Here is a 16,032-nt window from a genome sequence, read left to right as displayed (position 1 = left end):
GGGTGACCCCTTCAGTGCATAAACCAATTAACCTGTCCACTGCAGGGCATATAGAAATGAAGTTATTTTCTGCATATAATAATAATATAAGTTCAGTTCTATATAACAATTTCTGTTATCACCACTACCACTACAACTACCACTACTACAAGCTTTGTCTGGAATTTTGTGGACTAACAGACAAACAGACATACAGACAAGCTGGGATCAAAACATTACCTCCTTCCACCATTGAGTGTAGAGGTAAACATCATGGAAATTATATCATGCCCTAGATTTAATTCATGCTTACCCGTGTATTTGCTTCACTGGTTCACAAGGTCTTTTGCATACATGTAATTCAGACTCTCGTCTTCATTGCTGACCACACAATGTTCGCAACATATTAATGTACATTTGTGCCAAATTTGGTGCTTGTATCACAAAATGCACAATTCTTTTGAATATTTGGGCTAAGCCGCCCCACTATATCGGCCGGCCTCGAAGACCGAAATTGTGACGGTGTCACCCGAAAAATTTGAAATTACGAAATTTGAAAAAATTTGAAAAAAAAAATTACGGAATTTCAAGTGGCCCAATATCTGAAAATGTTCGCAACATATTAATGTACATTTGTGCCAAATTTGGTGCTTGTATCACAAAATGCACAACAGGTTTGCTATGCTGCTACACTATTACCTGTTAGGAAGCTTACAAAGGTTAGGAAGTTTGGTATATAATGTTGAATGTCATGGACATATAATTATGTTAGAGGTGTGAACATATACAAGGGGTAGCTCACATGTTTTACAGATGGCTACAGGTGGGACAAAGGGAAAGACCTTATCAAGACAAGCCGACAAATCAGGGGAAAACAGAGACTTCTACTTCGGATACTCCTTGAAAATGGTGATATTCATCCTAGGAATGAGTTCTCTTGTAGTGGGGACTATGTGTTGCATACATTGTTTCGGGGTAATAAGAGAACAAAACGCAACATTGGTGGCCGACATACAGATATATGATTATGCGGGACGACATAAGCAAAAAAGAAGTTTAATGGAAGAAAGGGACACACCTTTAGAACCCGATGGATTACACGGGATTAATACTTTTTTACATTTAGCCCACACAAGGGCTGATATAGCAAATGAAAGTAATTGTTGGATATGCACACAAATGCCGCATTCTAGTGAGAACGGAGTACCATTGGAGGCAGTTCCTTTTGGTTGGGATGAATTATGTAGTCGCTTCCCACAGAGGTTGGTAGCAACAATACGACCTGATTTACCAATGTCGATGATGCTAGGGGATGCTAGTTGGGAAAAAGGGGGATATCAATGTGAGGAATTTGAAGACAGTTATAGGCCTAAATATGACAATGAAGTTATGCCCCCTTACGTAACTATTCAACAACAAATAAAAGGGCTCCTATGTTTCATCCGACATCGAACCACAGAGAATAATAAGTTGATGGGAAACTCCACCTGCCACCATTATAGTTACGAGTTGGGCTATATGAGATTGCTTGTCCCAGTAAAGAACACTAGCTTAAAGATGATATCTTTGTATTGGGAAGGAACTTGGATGTCAGATACGACATGGACCTATAATAATACATATTTTATATGTGGACACAAGGCGTATGCGTATCTCCCACTGACATGGTCAGGATCATGTTTTCTTGGGTTTGTGCTTCCACACATGCGCCTGTTAACAAAGTCACCAACGCATATCCTGCATTCTAGGCAGAAAAGAACTATTAGCATGGGGGAATGGATTGGAATGGTAATATTTCCATTTTATGGAACCTGGAAGGCAGGGCGAGAACTCAGGCACATGGCATTGGCTATGGAGAAGTTGGCAAATAAAACAGCAAGTGGATTGGAAAAACTTACAAGAGAGCTGGCAGCAACAAGAACGATGGCATTACAAAATCGTATGGCATTAGATATGCTGTTAGCAGAAAAAGGAGGTACATGTGCAGTCATTGGTACAGATTGCTGTACGTACATACCTGATGAGTCAGAAGAAATTTATAACATAGCCGATACAATCAGACAAGAGGGAGCAAGATACCACGATTATATAAAAGGGGGTGCCTTTGCATGGTTGGGAAACACATTTGGAGGGGTGGTAGCTAAGATACTCCAATATTTGTTTGTTGGTTTAGTAGTTATATTGGCAATTGTTTTAGTGGTGGCTTGCTTGAAAGCCTTAGTGACGGTGTGTTTGAATAAGGTAACCAACAACACGATGATAACGCATGAAGTGACAAATGAGGAAAGAAATGTGGAACCAGAAAAGGAAGACTTTTATGGCGACATAAATACTGAGATTAAAAGATTAAATCAAGTGATGTTGCAAATGAAACAGTAGAATTAAGATAATGGCATAACGACAATGTTATGAGTTGTGTCAATTACAATATCAGTGAACTCATATCACCACGAGTGACACACTGTTAGAAAAAAAAAAAAAAAAAAAAAAGAGGGAAAAGAAAAGTGGAGAGGAATTATGGTAATAATACATTATGTTTAATTTGTTGATTTGGGAAAATTGTTGTTGGGAATTAGGTATTCCCGTTTGTGATTGTAATCATATACAATTTATTTTCTTAGAGTAGTGCTAAAATACCTGCATGAGTTAATTTTTGAACTATATTAACCTGAAAGCAATTGTGGATGCTATTCTTAGTTTAGTAATAAAATACATACCTGATTGAATATTATTTGTGTGACGGATATAAATGAATATAACTTTTGTGTTAAGGAAAAACAACAAATTGTTGAATGTGAAACTGTCGGAAGATATACATGATTATGCTGATTTCATGGTAAGATGTACCCTATCTGATTCAGTGTGTGCGGAAAGCAGATTCAGATGTGACTGAGCATAAGGATAAGACGAGATCACATTTTGAAGGGAGTGCTAACGGAATTGGGAAGAAGTTCGAGAAAGAAAATTTGTGGCTAAAAAATGAAGTTAATCATGGCATACACCCTCTTTCTCAAAGAATGATGAAGACATTCTCCCGTGTAACTTGGAGATGAATGCTTACCTTCACCAAGGAAATTAATGTGACCATTTGCCTGGATCACACTGCAACATATGAAAGAAAGGCGATCACTTACTCTTGTTCGAAGGCTTCGAACATTCACCACATCAGAAGTTGCAGGATAACGACATTTTACCTGCAACCTCTGTGAAATGCGGGGACATATGTTATTACTTCACCAACGTCCGGGGAACCAGCATGGAGCTGCAAAAAACGGCTGTGCCCTTGTCACAACAGCTGTGCACGATTCTGCTGGTTGCTCCTGGTAAGGACCATGAATGACCTGAACACCATGGTCCCAACATCATTGTGGATGCATCCGGCATCCCTGTTCCACATCTTGCTGGCCAATCAACGTCACACCAATACTTGCTGCCCACTCACAATGAGGGAGGAGGCAAGTCGACTACAACTGGGTGAAGGCCTTGTTCAGGAATTACTATGGTTTACAGCAAAAAGTGGCAAGAATGCTACAAGGAGAGCAGGGTCAGTCTATGACTCCGCAATGTTACCACAACAGCGAAATCCTACACGAAGTAGTGCAGGAGCTATGAAGACATTAGGAGAAAATGTTTCATACCAGGATTCAAACACAAGTGATCAGCCCTTTCTTTCAAACAAAGTCAACATTTGTGTGGAGGCAAACGTTTTTGCCAGATGGTGCAGATGCTTTACAAAACTTGAAAATGAAGTGAAATTGTTGTATCTTGGTGATGGTGAAGTGTTGTTTTGAAAATATATTTGTGATGCAAATGCAATAGATTGAACGATATGGAAGGAGTCAATGACCAACGAAATGTTTTGTGATTCTTGCAGGATGACGGTGTATGCCCAAGGGAATTTGATTACCAAAGTGATTGATTATTTACTTATACTTGTAATGATGTTTACTTGTAGTGATTGATTATTTACTTATACTTGTAATGATGTTTACTTGTAGTGATTGATTGTTTACTTATATTGATGTTTAGATTAATGGTTAATATAAACAAAAAACAAAAAGATGAGGGAATTGTGGAAGTGTAACTCAGTGTAACTTATTAATTGGCACTGGTAACTTATTAATTAACACTGGTAACGAAGCAGACACATTTTACCTGCAAACTCTGTGAAAGACGAGTTCGTAAATGAGTGGCAGGAATGTGCCCGAACATGATAATCTCTTGTCCACCTGGTCACAGCCCCTGGCTGGAACACCCCCCTATCATTTGGTAAACGGAACTCACAGCAGGAGGGGAGCGAGCTGATGCCAGGACTTGGTACATGCATGACCTCGGGGCATTAGCGGAGAAAGGATTAACGGTCAGCGGACAGAGGATTAAGTCCAGTTTGTCCATATAAACGAGAGCAAACGTTGAGTCGACAGGACTTGTTACCAGGAGCTCTGACCAACGGGAGTGGCGGAGGAACATCGGCCGAACGAGAAGAACCACATGCGAAAAGAGTTAACTTGGTCCATTGAATTAAGCGGTATTATTTGGTAAATGGAATGAAGTGAATAACCAGTTAATAAACGAGACCTTTTGTAAAACCTGTGTCCGGTCATTGGAGTCTTGAGTCCCCCGCTACAAATTCCCTTACAATACCAAGAACAGAGATACCAAGAGATACCAAGGAATCCCCCCGAACAGACGGTGCTACACGAACAGACACTTATCAATAACAAAGCAAAGCGAGGGAAAAACCTAAACCGTTATCCCCCAAACCAAAACCAAACAGGAAAAAGACACCCAAAAATAAATTTTCAATGGGGGGCTTTTTCATACCTGCTAAATCCAGTCTACAGGAAGTCACAACCAACTGCTAATTGCTGATATTCCTAATAACTGATATTCCTCCTCACACATTCCTCCCATCTCAACCGTGGTCTACGTCTTTTTCTCCTACTGTAGTGACTTATAGTTTTACTTGCATCATTCTCTACACGAACAGACGGTGCAGGTGGAATCAAGTCACCAAGCTTGTTCCGCACATATTGACGCACTCCTAGTGGGCGTGGTTTAAAACCAGGAACAACCAATGTGCTCTGAGTACATGAGGACGAATCACGAGAGTGAAGATAAAGAGGTTTACGCGGACTCTCTCCCATCGAGGGGCTTGGAGCTAAAAGGTGCGATAATGTGGAGCGTGTAAATACTGCACTTCACTGTTCTTTGGTTTCCCTTGGGACTATCAGCAGAGTGCTACTTCACCACCCGCTCGCTGTTCACGACAACCCGATTAACTTTTCTACTTTTCGAGGTTATTTTTTCCTTCCGCCATTTTAGATCGCTTTCTGCCGGTGGAATATTCATTTTCTTTTAACCACCGCTCAGGTCAACCTGAAACATTAGTATTTCGTCTCCTGAAAATGAACATTTCACGGTGGGTTTACCCGCCGAGACCTTCGACCAGCTTCTGGGGAGCATTGGCTTGCATTCTGGGGAGCATTGGCTGGCATTCTGGGGAGCATTGGCTGGCATTCTGGGGAGCATTGGCTGGCATTCTGGGGAGCATTGGCTGGCATTCTGGGGAGCATTGGCTGGCATTCTGGGGAGCATCGGCTGGCATTCTGGGGAGCATCGGCTGGCATTCTGGGGAGCATTCCTCCCATCTTCCCGCAGAAGCTTCCCCCAGAAGCTGGTCGAAGGTCTCGGCGGGTAAACCGATCGTGAAATTTTCAGGAGACGAAAATACTAATGCTTCAGGTTGACCTGCATCTGCGTTGGAACATCCACCTTTGCACCCGTTTTGCCATGTTTGGTGAGCGTAACAGAGACGGAGGATTGCCAGGAAGCATTTAACCACCGCATGACCACACATGAGTAGAATTTCACACACACATAATTTCTACACTACCTTGCCCCTTCAACCTATCCACTCTCTTTGCCATTCTCTCATCCCCCATCCACACCAAGTATCCAGCCCATCCCAGCCGACATTTCACCAATCCCACCATCTTGATAAGTTTGGGACGCTCTGGTCATCAGTCAGCAGCGCTGCCCTGGCTTAGAGGCATAACAAATTTCTATCTTGTCCCTGCTAACATTTATCAGTAGAGGTTTTTATATTTTGCTGCTCTTAATGGTGTGTTGTTTCCAAACAGTGCATGTCATTGAAGGCCTTTGGTTCGCAGTAGTCTCAAGATCTATATACATGTTACGTACAAAAACGGTGGAGTTGTGATGCCACCATTCCCTTTCCTCCCCGATCCCAAAAGTCTCCAAACAATCCCTTTCTCTCCCCTCCTCTTTATCAAATTACCCCTCCCACCCCCACCACCACCGCCTTCCTTCCCCGGGATTATAATCTGAGAATAGGCACGTTAAAGCAAAAGCTATCATCGAGCCATTCCACCCCGATTTATTCAATGAAAACCACTTCCGAAGAACATTCAGTAAATGTATATCTCGTTTTTGGGAATGTATAAGTTAACAAATAAACAGATGGAAATAGTTTGGCTTAACTGTGCCCGTATCATCCCACCACACAGCATTCCCACATGACTGTGTGAGTCAAGCCACAGAAAGGTCTCCAATGGGAAGATTCGTCTTGGAATAAAATATCACCCCAAACTATACTTTACAGTATCCCTAATCAAATAACTGAGCAAATGCAGCACTGGAGTAACAGAAGGAATGCAAAAAGACAAAGATGCAGTCATCAGGAGGAATCTGGATAGGATTCGGGTTTCAACTGCTACTCTTGTATCCACAACCCCATCCAGGTGCAGTCAGGTGAACCATACAAAAATTATTTGCAAGATTCACACCTCCATAAATTTTTTTAAATCCAGAAGAAAAGAAAGGAGAGTTGGAGGACAAATAAACAAATAAATCATGCATAACACACACATACACACACCAAACCTAACAAACCTAACCTGCCCTAACCACATAATGTTCACAGCAATTCACCTGCACACAAATCAATGCACAGGCCCTCTATTTTTAATGAAATCCCCCTTCCTGTAAACACTAATGACACACTTCCTGTTTAATTAATTAAATACCAAAAATAATAATAAGAATAATTTTGAAAGGCTAATGAAAGATGCTGCAGAAGAAAAAAAACAACACAGATCAAACACAAAGTGGGTGGTCCGTGTGCAGCCACCTGGCTGCTGGTTGCATCATTTTCAGTGGGCACGTCTGCCTCAATGCCTCTGTATAACCAGTTATCTGGTACTCATACTCATAGATATTTTGACGACCTTGGAAGGATGACAGGTTGAGTCAACACCACCTGGCGTTAATTTAACGGGATTCAAACTCAAGACCTTAGGAATCCCAAGCCCACCACCCTAACCATTAGGCCAACACCATGTATAAACACAAAGAACAACACAAGATCAAGCCTTTAGCAGGTACTCCACAAAACACAAATTCTGCAACAGGTGAAAGCTACCAGAGGTCTGTCAGTGGGGAAACATAGTCCACACAGCATCAGGACATGGCACAAACATACTCAAATAACTCACCAAATACAGCACTGGAGTATCAGAAGGAATGCAAAACAACAAAGATTGAGTCATCAGGAGGAACCTGAATAGGATTCGGGGTTTAAACTGTGTTATGTTTGGAATTCAGATGTTGTAATTCACATGTAATTCATGTAAGGAATTCACACGTTATAATTCATATATTGGGAAAATGGCGGTGACGTCATGGGAAACGGAACTGACGGTTGGGTTTGGAGAGTGGGAGGAGCTGAGAGGACTCGTGCGTTTTGTGGCCTAATGGCGTGGCTGTGCCGTGTTGCAAGTTACTGATTAAACCGTTGATGTTACAAGCAAGTACGTTTCGCGTGAGTGCTGGATACAACATTTGGTGACGAAGATGGCTGATATTTCGTTACCTCCACCTGCAAATAAATCATGCCGGTCCCAAGCAAGCCCACAGTACAATGGCGGCGATGGTATCAGTCGTTCAAAACTTACTTACTTGCACTGGATTTACAAGACACGGCGGCTCCACATAAGCGAGGCATTCTTATACACTGCTTGGGTACGGAAGGCCAGCAGATTTTCTCTACTTTGAAACCGGCAAACGACACGTTCCAAGCAGCTGTTGATACACTTCCTGCACATTTTGAGCCTTGGCAGAGTCTGCTCCTCAATTGCTTTCAGTTTCGTCAGCGATCTCAGCGGCCGGTTGAGTCAATGATCCAATTCGTGTCTGCACTAAGAGACTCTGCAACTTCATCACGAATCACATTCAACTTGGTGACCCAGCCAGTTACTTCATTCAAAACATGTGGATGTTATGTGAATGTCATTTTAAATCCGCTTCTGGTTGATAAAGGTGCCAACGTTTCGATTCTAAATAAGGCAACTTATGAGAAAAAAAATTCACGCATTCCCCTGAAACAGACTTCAGTGGCTCTGTTGGGTTATGGCAATACCAACATTACTGTGCTGGGAATGGTCAGCCTACCGGTGCGGTACAAAAACCACACTGCTGCTCCTTCAGTTTTCTACATCACCACAACGGGTGCCAATCTGATGGGGCTGGACTTATTCCACAGTCTTCACTTTCGGCTGGCTGATTCCTGTGGCGCAGACGTCCTAAAGGTCACGAACACCTAGCAACACATGTTTCCTTTATTGTTTACAGGCCTGGGGTGCATCTCCAACTTTGTACACCAGTCTACAGTTAACTCTGCTGTTGCACCGGTCATTCAACCCCTGCAGAGGGTGCCTCTGTCCCTCTGGGACCAGGTTACGGCCAAACTACAGCGCCTCTGTGACGCTGACGTCATCAAATCCATCAATGCGTCCCCGTAGATTTCAAACCTGGTCGTTGCACGAAAGAAATCTGGGGAGCTGCGAATGGGTGTAGACCTCCGGGCAGTCAACAAAGCCATCATTCCAGATAAATATCCCCTGCTCACTGCAGAAGAACTCACCACTCATTTCCATGACTCCACTGTTTTCAGCAAACTGGATTTAAAGCAAGGTTACTTACAAGTGTCCCTGGCACCAGCCAGCAGAGACCTCACAGCCTTTGTCACGCACATGGGGGGTTTCCGTTAGAAGCGCATGCCTTTCAGCCTTTGCTCGGCTCCTAGCTGTTTTCAGAAAATAATGTCTTCTCCTAGCCGGCATACCTGGGATGTCAATCTACTTGGATGATATTGTGGTGCATGGTGCCACCCAGCCTCAACATGATGCTCGACTACAACAGGTTCTTCCTCATCTCTGCTCATCACGTCACACTCAATGCTGCGAAATGCCTCCTCGGGGCTCCAGAGATAGAGTTTGTGGGGTACAAGCTCTCAGGGCAAGGAATCACTCCTATCTTATCACATGTGGACACCATCCACACCCTTCCGAAACCACAGTCAGTATTTTAACTGGCATCCTTCCTGGGTATGGCCACATATTACCTCCGTTTCCTGCCACAGTTTGCCTCTACTACAGCCCCCACTACACCACCTCCTCAAAAAGGATGTACGTTGGGAATGGACCATGGCTTGTAGTCACACTGTACAGACGCTTAAGCATCAGCTCACTTCTGCCCCCATGCTAGCGCACTTCAGTCTCACGGCATCCACGATGGTTACCTGTGATGCCTCCGTGGTGGCACTGGGTTCTGTACTGTCACAGCTTCATGATGGTGTTGAGAAACCAGTGGCGTTTGCTTCCCGTTCCCTTACTCCGGCTGAACAAAAGTACTCGGTGGGTGAGCGGGAAGCGTTAGCATGCATTTGGGCATGCGAGCGCTGGCATATTTACCTCTACGGCAGAGCCTTCACGATGCAAACTGACCATCAAGCTCTCACAGCACTTTTGACTACCAGCGGCTCAGGACATAAACCACTACGGCTATTCAGGTGGGCAGACCATTTGAATCAGTACAATTTTACGTTAGAATTCACGCCGGGCCGCCAGAAGAGTTGCAGACCTTCTGTCAAGAGCAGTGGTTTCACCATCAACAGTTCAGCAGGTAACAGACACGGAACCTGATCTAGTGCAACTGCTTCAGGCACCCCTGTCCACTATCGTGTCCATGGAATCACTTTGGAAAGGGTTCCACGATGACGCTCTCTTTACCACGCTCCGTACCTACATCAGAGGAGGGTGGCCGTCCAACGTGGAAGGGGAGCTGTTACCCTACTACAGAGTGAGGGCAGAATTATCCTGCTGGGAGGATGTCTGTATTGCCAGGGGTCTGCGCACCTTGATTCCAGCATCTCTTAGAGCGCAGGTTTTGCAAATGGCACATGAGGGACACCTTGAAGTAGTGAAAGTTAAACAGCACTGCAGGGACATTGTCTGGTGCCCACCATCGATCACGACATCGAACTGATGGTCAAGGATTGCACTGCATGTCTCCTCAGCAGAAAATCCTCTCCACCAACTCCGGCCCCTCTATTCCCAGTGCAGTGGCCAGGTGGACCTCTGTGGATAACTGCATGGTGCACCAGCCCATACCCATTACCTTCTTGTGGTGTACGATCTCCATTCAAAGTGGCCTGAAGCTTTGCCACTAGGGTCAGTCACCACTCAATCGGTTATTCAAAGGCTTGATTCATTGTTTGCCCGGTGGGGTCTCCCGAATATCATTACTATCCCGAATATCATCTAGTAGGAAGACTAGGTCCCCCTGCACCCCCCGGAGATATACTTCTAATCAGTGTTTCTAGATTGGAAAAAATGTGTTGAAAATGACTAGCTATGGCCCCAAGCTGAAAAAATGTCCCACATACCATTTTTATGCAAATTACTGCTGCCATTATCAAAAAAACGATTTTTGACATATCTCAGCCAATATTGCAGATAATTGAAAAATGAAGGTGTCTAGACCCATGTTTTGAAGGGCATAGATCATGATAGAACTATTCATAACATGATTACATGTGTCTATGGTATACTAGTATGCATATTAATGCTGTAATTACAAAATAATCAATTAAAATCTACTCAGTGATGGTTATACATTTTACCATGTATGCTACACAAACCTGGAGTAGTTGTGTCCGTCAAAGGCGAAGAAGATATCTGCCATCTCTCCGTTACACTTGTGAAACAGCTGGAGGTTGTTGGTCTTCACAGAGTGGAGGAGCATGAAGACAAGATGGCAGTGGGTAATGAACGACATCCAGAAGGCAGCTGTCTTCCCCAGGTGGCCCTTGCGCACCTTTTCCTCAAAGGCATGGTACTTTTTGATGAGGAGTAGAGTTGAGGGGTCTTTGAGGGCTTCATCGAGGTGCTCTCGGTTGCAAGACTGGGTCATTCTGAGAAGCACAGCAGGGTCAGAGATCATGATGTTCTCCTCCTCAGTGAATCTCTCCATCAACAGCCTCTCCATTGCCTCACACACTGTTTTGAGGCAAAAGAGGGACTTTGCGTAGGCCTTTCCACTGAGAACACCTTTGAGAGATCCACTTGTTACTAGTTGTGCCTCAAAGAGAATCTCTGCATATCCAGAACCACGCATCTTGTGTCCAGTGAGCATCCCGATGTAGTTCATGGATGTGTGGAAGGGTCCAATCGTTACTACATGACTAGCAAATTCATTTGGCCAGCGCCAGATGATGGGAAGGGCTTTCATGCAGACACCCAGATCAAATGTATTCAGGACCCATCTCTGACCCACCTCAGCAGTTGCTGCCTCGGAACGCTTCAGTAGCTCACGAACAACTGCGTTGTCTGTGATCGGTTGGTGGATAGGCGTGCAGTAGTCGACTGTTGATTTGCTGGGTGGGGGAGAACCAGTTGCAGAGGTGAAACCCCCTAGCCCAGGCACAGGCTGCAGGCCACAGCTTCCGATGTATCTGATGAAGAGCCAGATGTAGTACTCTTGCATCGTAGTGGCATAGACTGTGTCATTCTCTGCTGGCGGTGTGAATGATGAGCCTTCAGGGAACTTCGGGCCAACGCGAGTAAAGTGCAAGGGTGGGAGAGTTTTTGGTGTGTCGACCTTCAGGCTACGCTGTTGTGACCTATTGATGGTAGGTAGCATTCGGTCCTTGCTGCTCTCGAACCCGGGCTTGACCTCCTGCACCATGATTCCTCCAGCACTGTTTACAATGTTGCTGCCGTGCACACTGGTAGTGGTTTTATTCAAGTTGTCCCACTCACAGTGGAATACAAGGTTGCCCTCTCCTGTCACAATTTGTGGTGTACGATAAGTTGAGACTTTATCCAGGACCTTGGCGAGAGCAGTTTCCAACTCCAAGGCGAAATCGTAGCTCTCAGAGTGTCCAAGCCTGTGTAGTATTGTGGTGAGCTGTTTGCTTCGGAACAGGTGCCTTACAGTCACACAGAGGAGAATGTGCTTTGGTAACTTCCATTTTCCATCTGACACTGCACGGCACAGATCTTGTCCAATGGAGAAGACCAGACGCTTCACCTTTTCTGTCTCGATGCCCTCCTTGCCAGTCATTAGCACGCTGAGAAAGCGGACAAGGTCTGGAGGTAGGATGTCTTCAGGATTGAGCTCCATGTCTTCAGCTGTTGGTGGCCATGGTTGGTCTTTACACTCTCTGAAAGCCTGTAGAATACCCTGGCGAAGTTGGAGGGCAACATTTTGGTTCTTGTTTGTGCTTCCGAGTGTGAATGCTCGTGCGAGAGCATTGGAAACTGTTATGTTTGAGCTGTGCACAAGCCAGAAAGAAATGACATCACATTTGTCATGATCAACCTTCGTGAAGTGGATATGCTCCTTGATTGGGTCATTCTGTAGGCGTTTCAGTAGTTTCTCTGACCGATAATTTGAGTTCTCATATCCATTCAGTTTCAGTTCCTCGACATAGAGCAAGCGCAAGGAAGAAAGCTGTAGAACTTTATTCTGCTGGATGACCTGGGTTTGAATGTGTTCCAGTACTGAGTTGAATGCCTTTTCATGGGCGGCTGACATGCAAGCCTGCTCCTTTGGTGCTTCGGCTCTGTGAATCGCACGCTCATAGTTGTAGAATGCTGTGCGGAAAGCTTTAAAACATGACGGATGGTGTTTGGCCTCACATGCAAAGAGGTCTTTGTTTTTCACCTTTCGATGGAGTCGATAGAGACCCATTTTCTCAGCCCGTGTTTCGATTTGCTCCCATGCATTTTCTTTGTTTTTAAAGGATGGGAAGGTTGTAGGCCTCTCAGTATTGCGATGAGCATCTTTGGTCTCAACTTTCTCACAAAATATACACTCTGGCGGGAAGATGGGTTCAGCAGAACCTCCTGGTTTACGAGGAGAGTGATGCCATGATGAGGTTGATGGCCCTGGTTCTGTATCATCTCCCAGACGATGAAAGTGGCGGACAAAGTGCTTATAACACTTGCTGTGATATCCTACTCTTTCTAGGTCATCAGGAAGAGTTGCCGGGATCTGATCACATACTGATTGCATACGACATGGGGAGTCATGCGGTTGGTTGAGACGTCTATCCCGGATCTTTTGAAGCAGTTGCAGTTTTTCTGAAGCAGATCCTTAAATTTTACGGAGGGGCGTGAAATCCCCATGATCAGACATGGATGGTACATGAAGGATGCATGTAGGAGGAGAGCTTTGGGCTGCAGGTTCTACACTCCGTTTTCTTTTGGGCATGCTTGCTGTCGATGTCTACCATCACTGTTAAATGACAAATAAGAAATCACGAATGATGTTAAAAGTGCCTGTGAAAGGAGGCTCTGAGTTTTCAGTGAGGTAACAGAGGTTCTGAGTCATGTTCTACACTAGGGTACTTTTTAGCTGACTAAACCATGTTTAGTGGCATCAAAAGTGCTAATAGCTAAAACATCTAAATTCTTCCACACTAACGTTAGCTATCTAGGCCAATGAAACATTGTGCTAAGTTACTGTAGCTAGCTCAGCTGTCGTGCCTCTTTCTGGTTCAATTCATATACAGAAGTCAACAGATATGTCTCATGTTTGGCATTAACAAAAGTTTAAGTTACACCGACATTAGGAACATACTGTACATAGATGAGGCTAGCTTTAACGTTAGCTAACATGGTGCTAGCTGGCTCAGCTGTTATTCTGCCTGTTTATGATTTCATGCAGAAACTGAAGTCAAGAGTGTGAGTAACATTATAGTTAGCATCTTACCTGGCTAGATTGGAGGATGAATACCAAGAACAACACACAGATGGAATGGAAGACTGAACTTTCAACTGAGGTATTCAATAACATCAACGTTACCAATTGATACGAGCGCGCGACATTACCAATTGATACGAGCGCGCGAGCGCGCATGTTACATGGATGGAAATGTAAAATGGCAGCTATAGCAGCACTAATTTGGATCTCTAGTCTGTCATTTCTGCACTGTGATTGGATAACATAAAAAAATATGTTTGGGAGTTAACAGCAGGAGTTGGTAGATTTTACGTGGGCTGGGTGAGAAACCTTTAAATAAGCAAGTGAAAATCTCTCGCAATACAAAGTCAATGGTGGGAAGAAAAGTTGAGTGGTACCAATGTTACTGCCAATGTCCCGCCCCTATGCAAGACTCAGGAGCATCTTGTTGACATTTAACCTTGAAAATACCTGGGTTTAGACCCCTTATGTACCATGTTAAGTTATCTGCAGTATTAACGTATCCTTATCATTTGTAAAACTGATTATTTTGTAATTACAGCATTAATATGCATACTAGTATACCATAGACACATGTAATCATGTTATGAATAGTTCTATCATGATCTATGCCCTTCAAAACATGGGTCTAGACACCTTCATTTTTCAATTATCTGCAATATTGGCTGAGATATGTCAAAAATCGTTTTTTTGATAATGGCAGCAGTAATTTGCATAAAAATGGTATGTGGGACATTTTTTCAGCTTGGGGCCATAGCTAGTCATTTTCTACACATTTTTTCCAATCTAGAAACACTGATTAGAAGTATATCTCCGGGGGGTGCAGGGGGACCTAGTCTTCCTACTAGACTATACCAAAGATAACGGGCCCTTTCCGCTGACTTTACAACTTACCTGGCAGAGAGAGCTATCAAGCACATTAGAACAGCCGTATACCATCCTCAAGCTAATGGAGGTGTGGAACACCTCAACCAGACGAAAGAATGGTATCCATGCTTACCTGACCGAAGGTTGGCAGTTTGAAGCAGCTCTCCTGCAAACACTCCTACACTTTTGTGCCTCCAAGCACACAACTACAGGGGTATCTCCAGCATCACTGATGCTGGGAAGGGAACGACAACTACCGCTCGATCACCTTAGCTTTGCCAAAGGTAATCCCACATCGCCAGCTACACGGTTGTAGGTAGAGACTCAGCAGCAGCGTATGAAGTTGAGGTTTGACCAGTCCAAAAGGGCCAGATCACCGACATTACAGGAGCTGGACTGTGTGCGTGTTTGGCTGCCTCAGCGTCGCAATAAGTTCCAGCCTCGATGGTCAGACCCATTGCAAATCATTAAGAGATTGGGAGCAGCGTATCGCCTGCACGATGGATCATGCTGGCATGTGAATCGCATGAGAAAGGTTTCTGTATCACCAGTCGGACAAGGACAGGGGAGCATTTCTACTCTTCTTTCCTGGCAGCAGCCAACAGTGATTGACAATGGGCTTGCAGACACACCTGCACATCCAAGAGTTCCTCAAGTTGTTCAGCGACCTCAAATAGTTAAGCAACAGCCCACATGGATGAAGGATTATGTGGTTGGCTAATTGTTTTTTAAAAAGTGGAGGGAAATGTTACGTTGGGAATTCACAAGTTATAATTCATATGTTGGGAAAACGGCAGTGACGTCATGGGAAACGGAAGTGACGGTTGGGTTTGGCGAGTGGGAGGAGCTGAGAGGACTCGGGGTTTTTGTGGCCTAATGGCATGCTGTGCCATGTTGCAAGTTACTGATTAAACCATTGATGTTACAAGCAAGTACGTTTCGTTTCGCGTGAGTGCTGGATACAACAAACTGTTACTCCACTACCCTTAAACTGTGCAAAAGCTATTTGCAAGATTCACCCCTCCATAGACATAAAACGACAGGAAAGAAAGGAGGGATGGAGGATAAACAAACAAAAAATCATCACACACACACACACACACACACACACACACA

At 44.2% G+C, this 16,032-nt stretch overlaps 2 protein-coding genes across 3 annotated transcripts in view; one reads left to right on the top strand and one right to left on the bottom strand.

The window, feature by feature from the left end:
* Window positions 1-11,863, bottom strand: part of LOC144888650 (uncharacterized) — a 648,249-nt gene extending 636,386 nt beyond the window's left edge. Inside the window, exon 1 of the mRNA XM_078767292.1 lies at window positions 10,982-11,863. Within this exon, the coding sequence (XP_078623418.1) occupies window positions 10,982-11,826 (845 nt within the window). The 5' untranslated portion in view covers window positions 11,827-11,863. The remainder of the gene's footprint in view (window positions 1-10,981) is intronic.
* The window catches only part of LOC137438805 (tubulin beta-4 chain), a 140,813-nt gene that overhangs the window by 108,610 nt on the left and 16,171 nt on the right, over window positions 1-16,032 (top strand). The window lies entirely within an intron of this gene.

Source organism: Myxine glutinosa, chromosome 13, assembly GCF_964187855.1.
Source record: "Myxine glutinosa chromosome 13, kmMyxGlut1.1, whole genome shotgun sequence".
NCBI lineage: Eukaryota > Metazoa > Chordata > Myxini > Myxiniformes > Myxinidae > Myxine > Myxine glutinosa.
The sequence above is the reverse complement of the archived record's forward strand: the minus strand, read 5'-3'. Positions and strand labels throughout refer to the sequence as shown.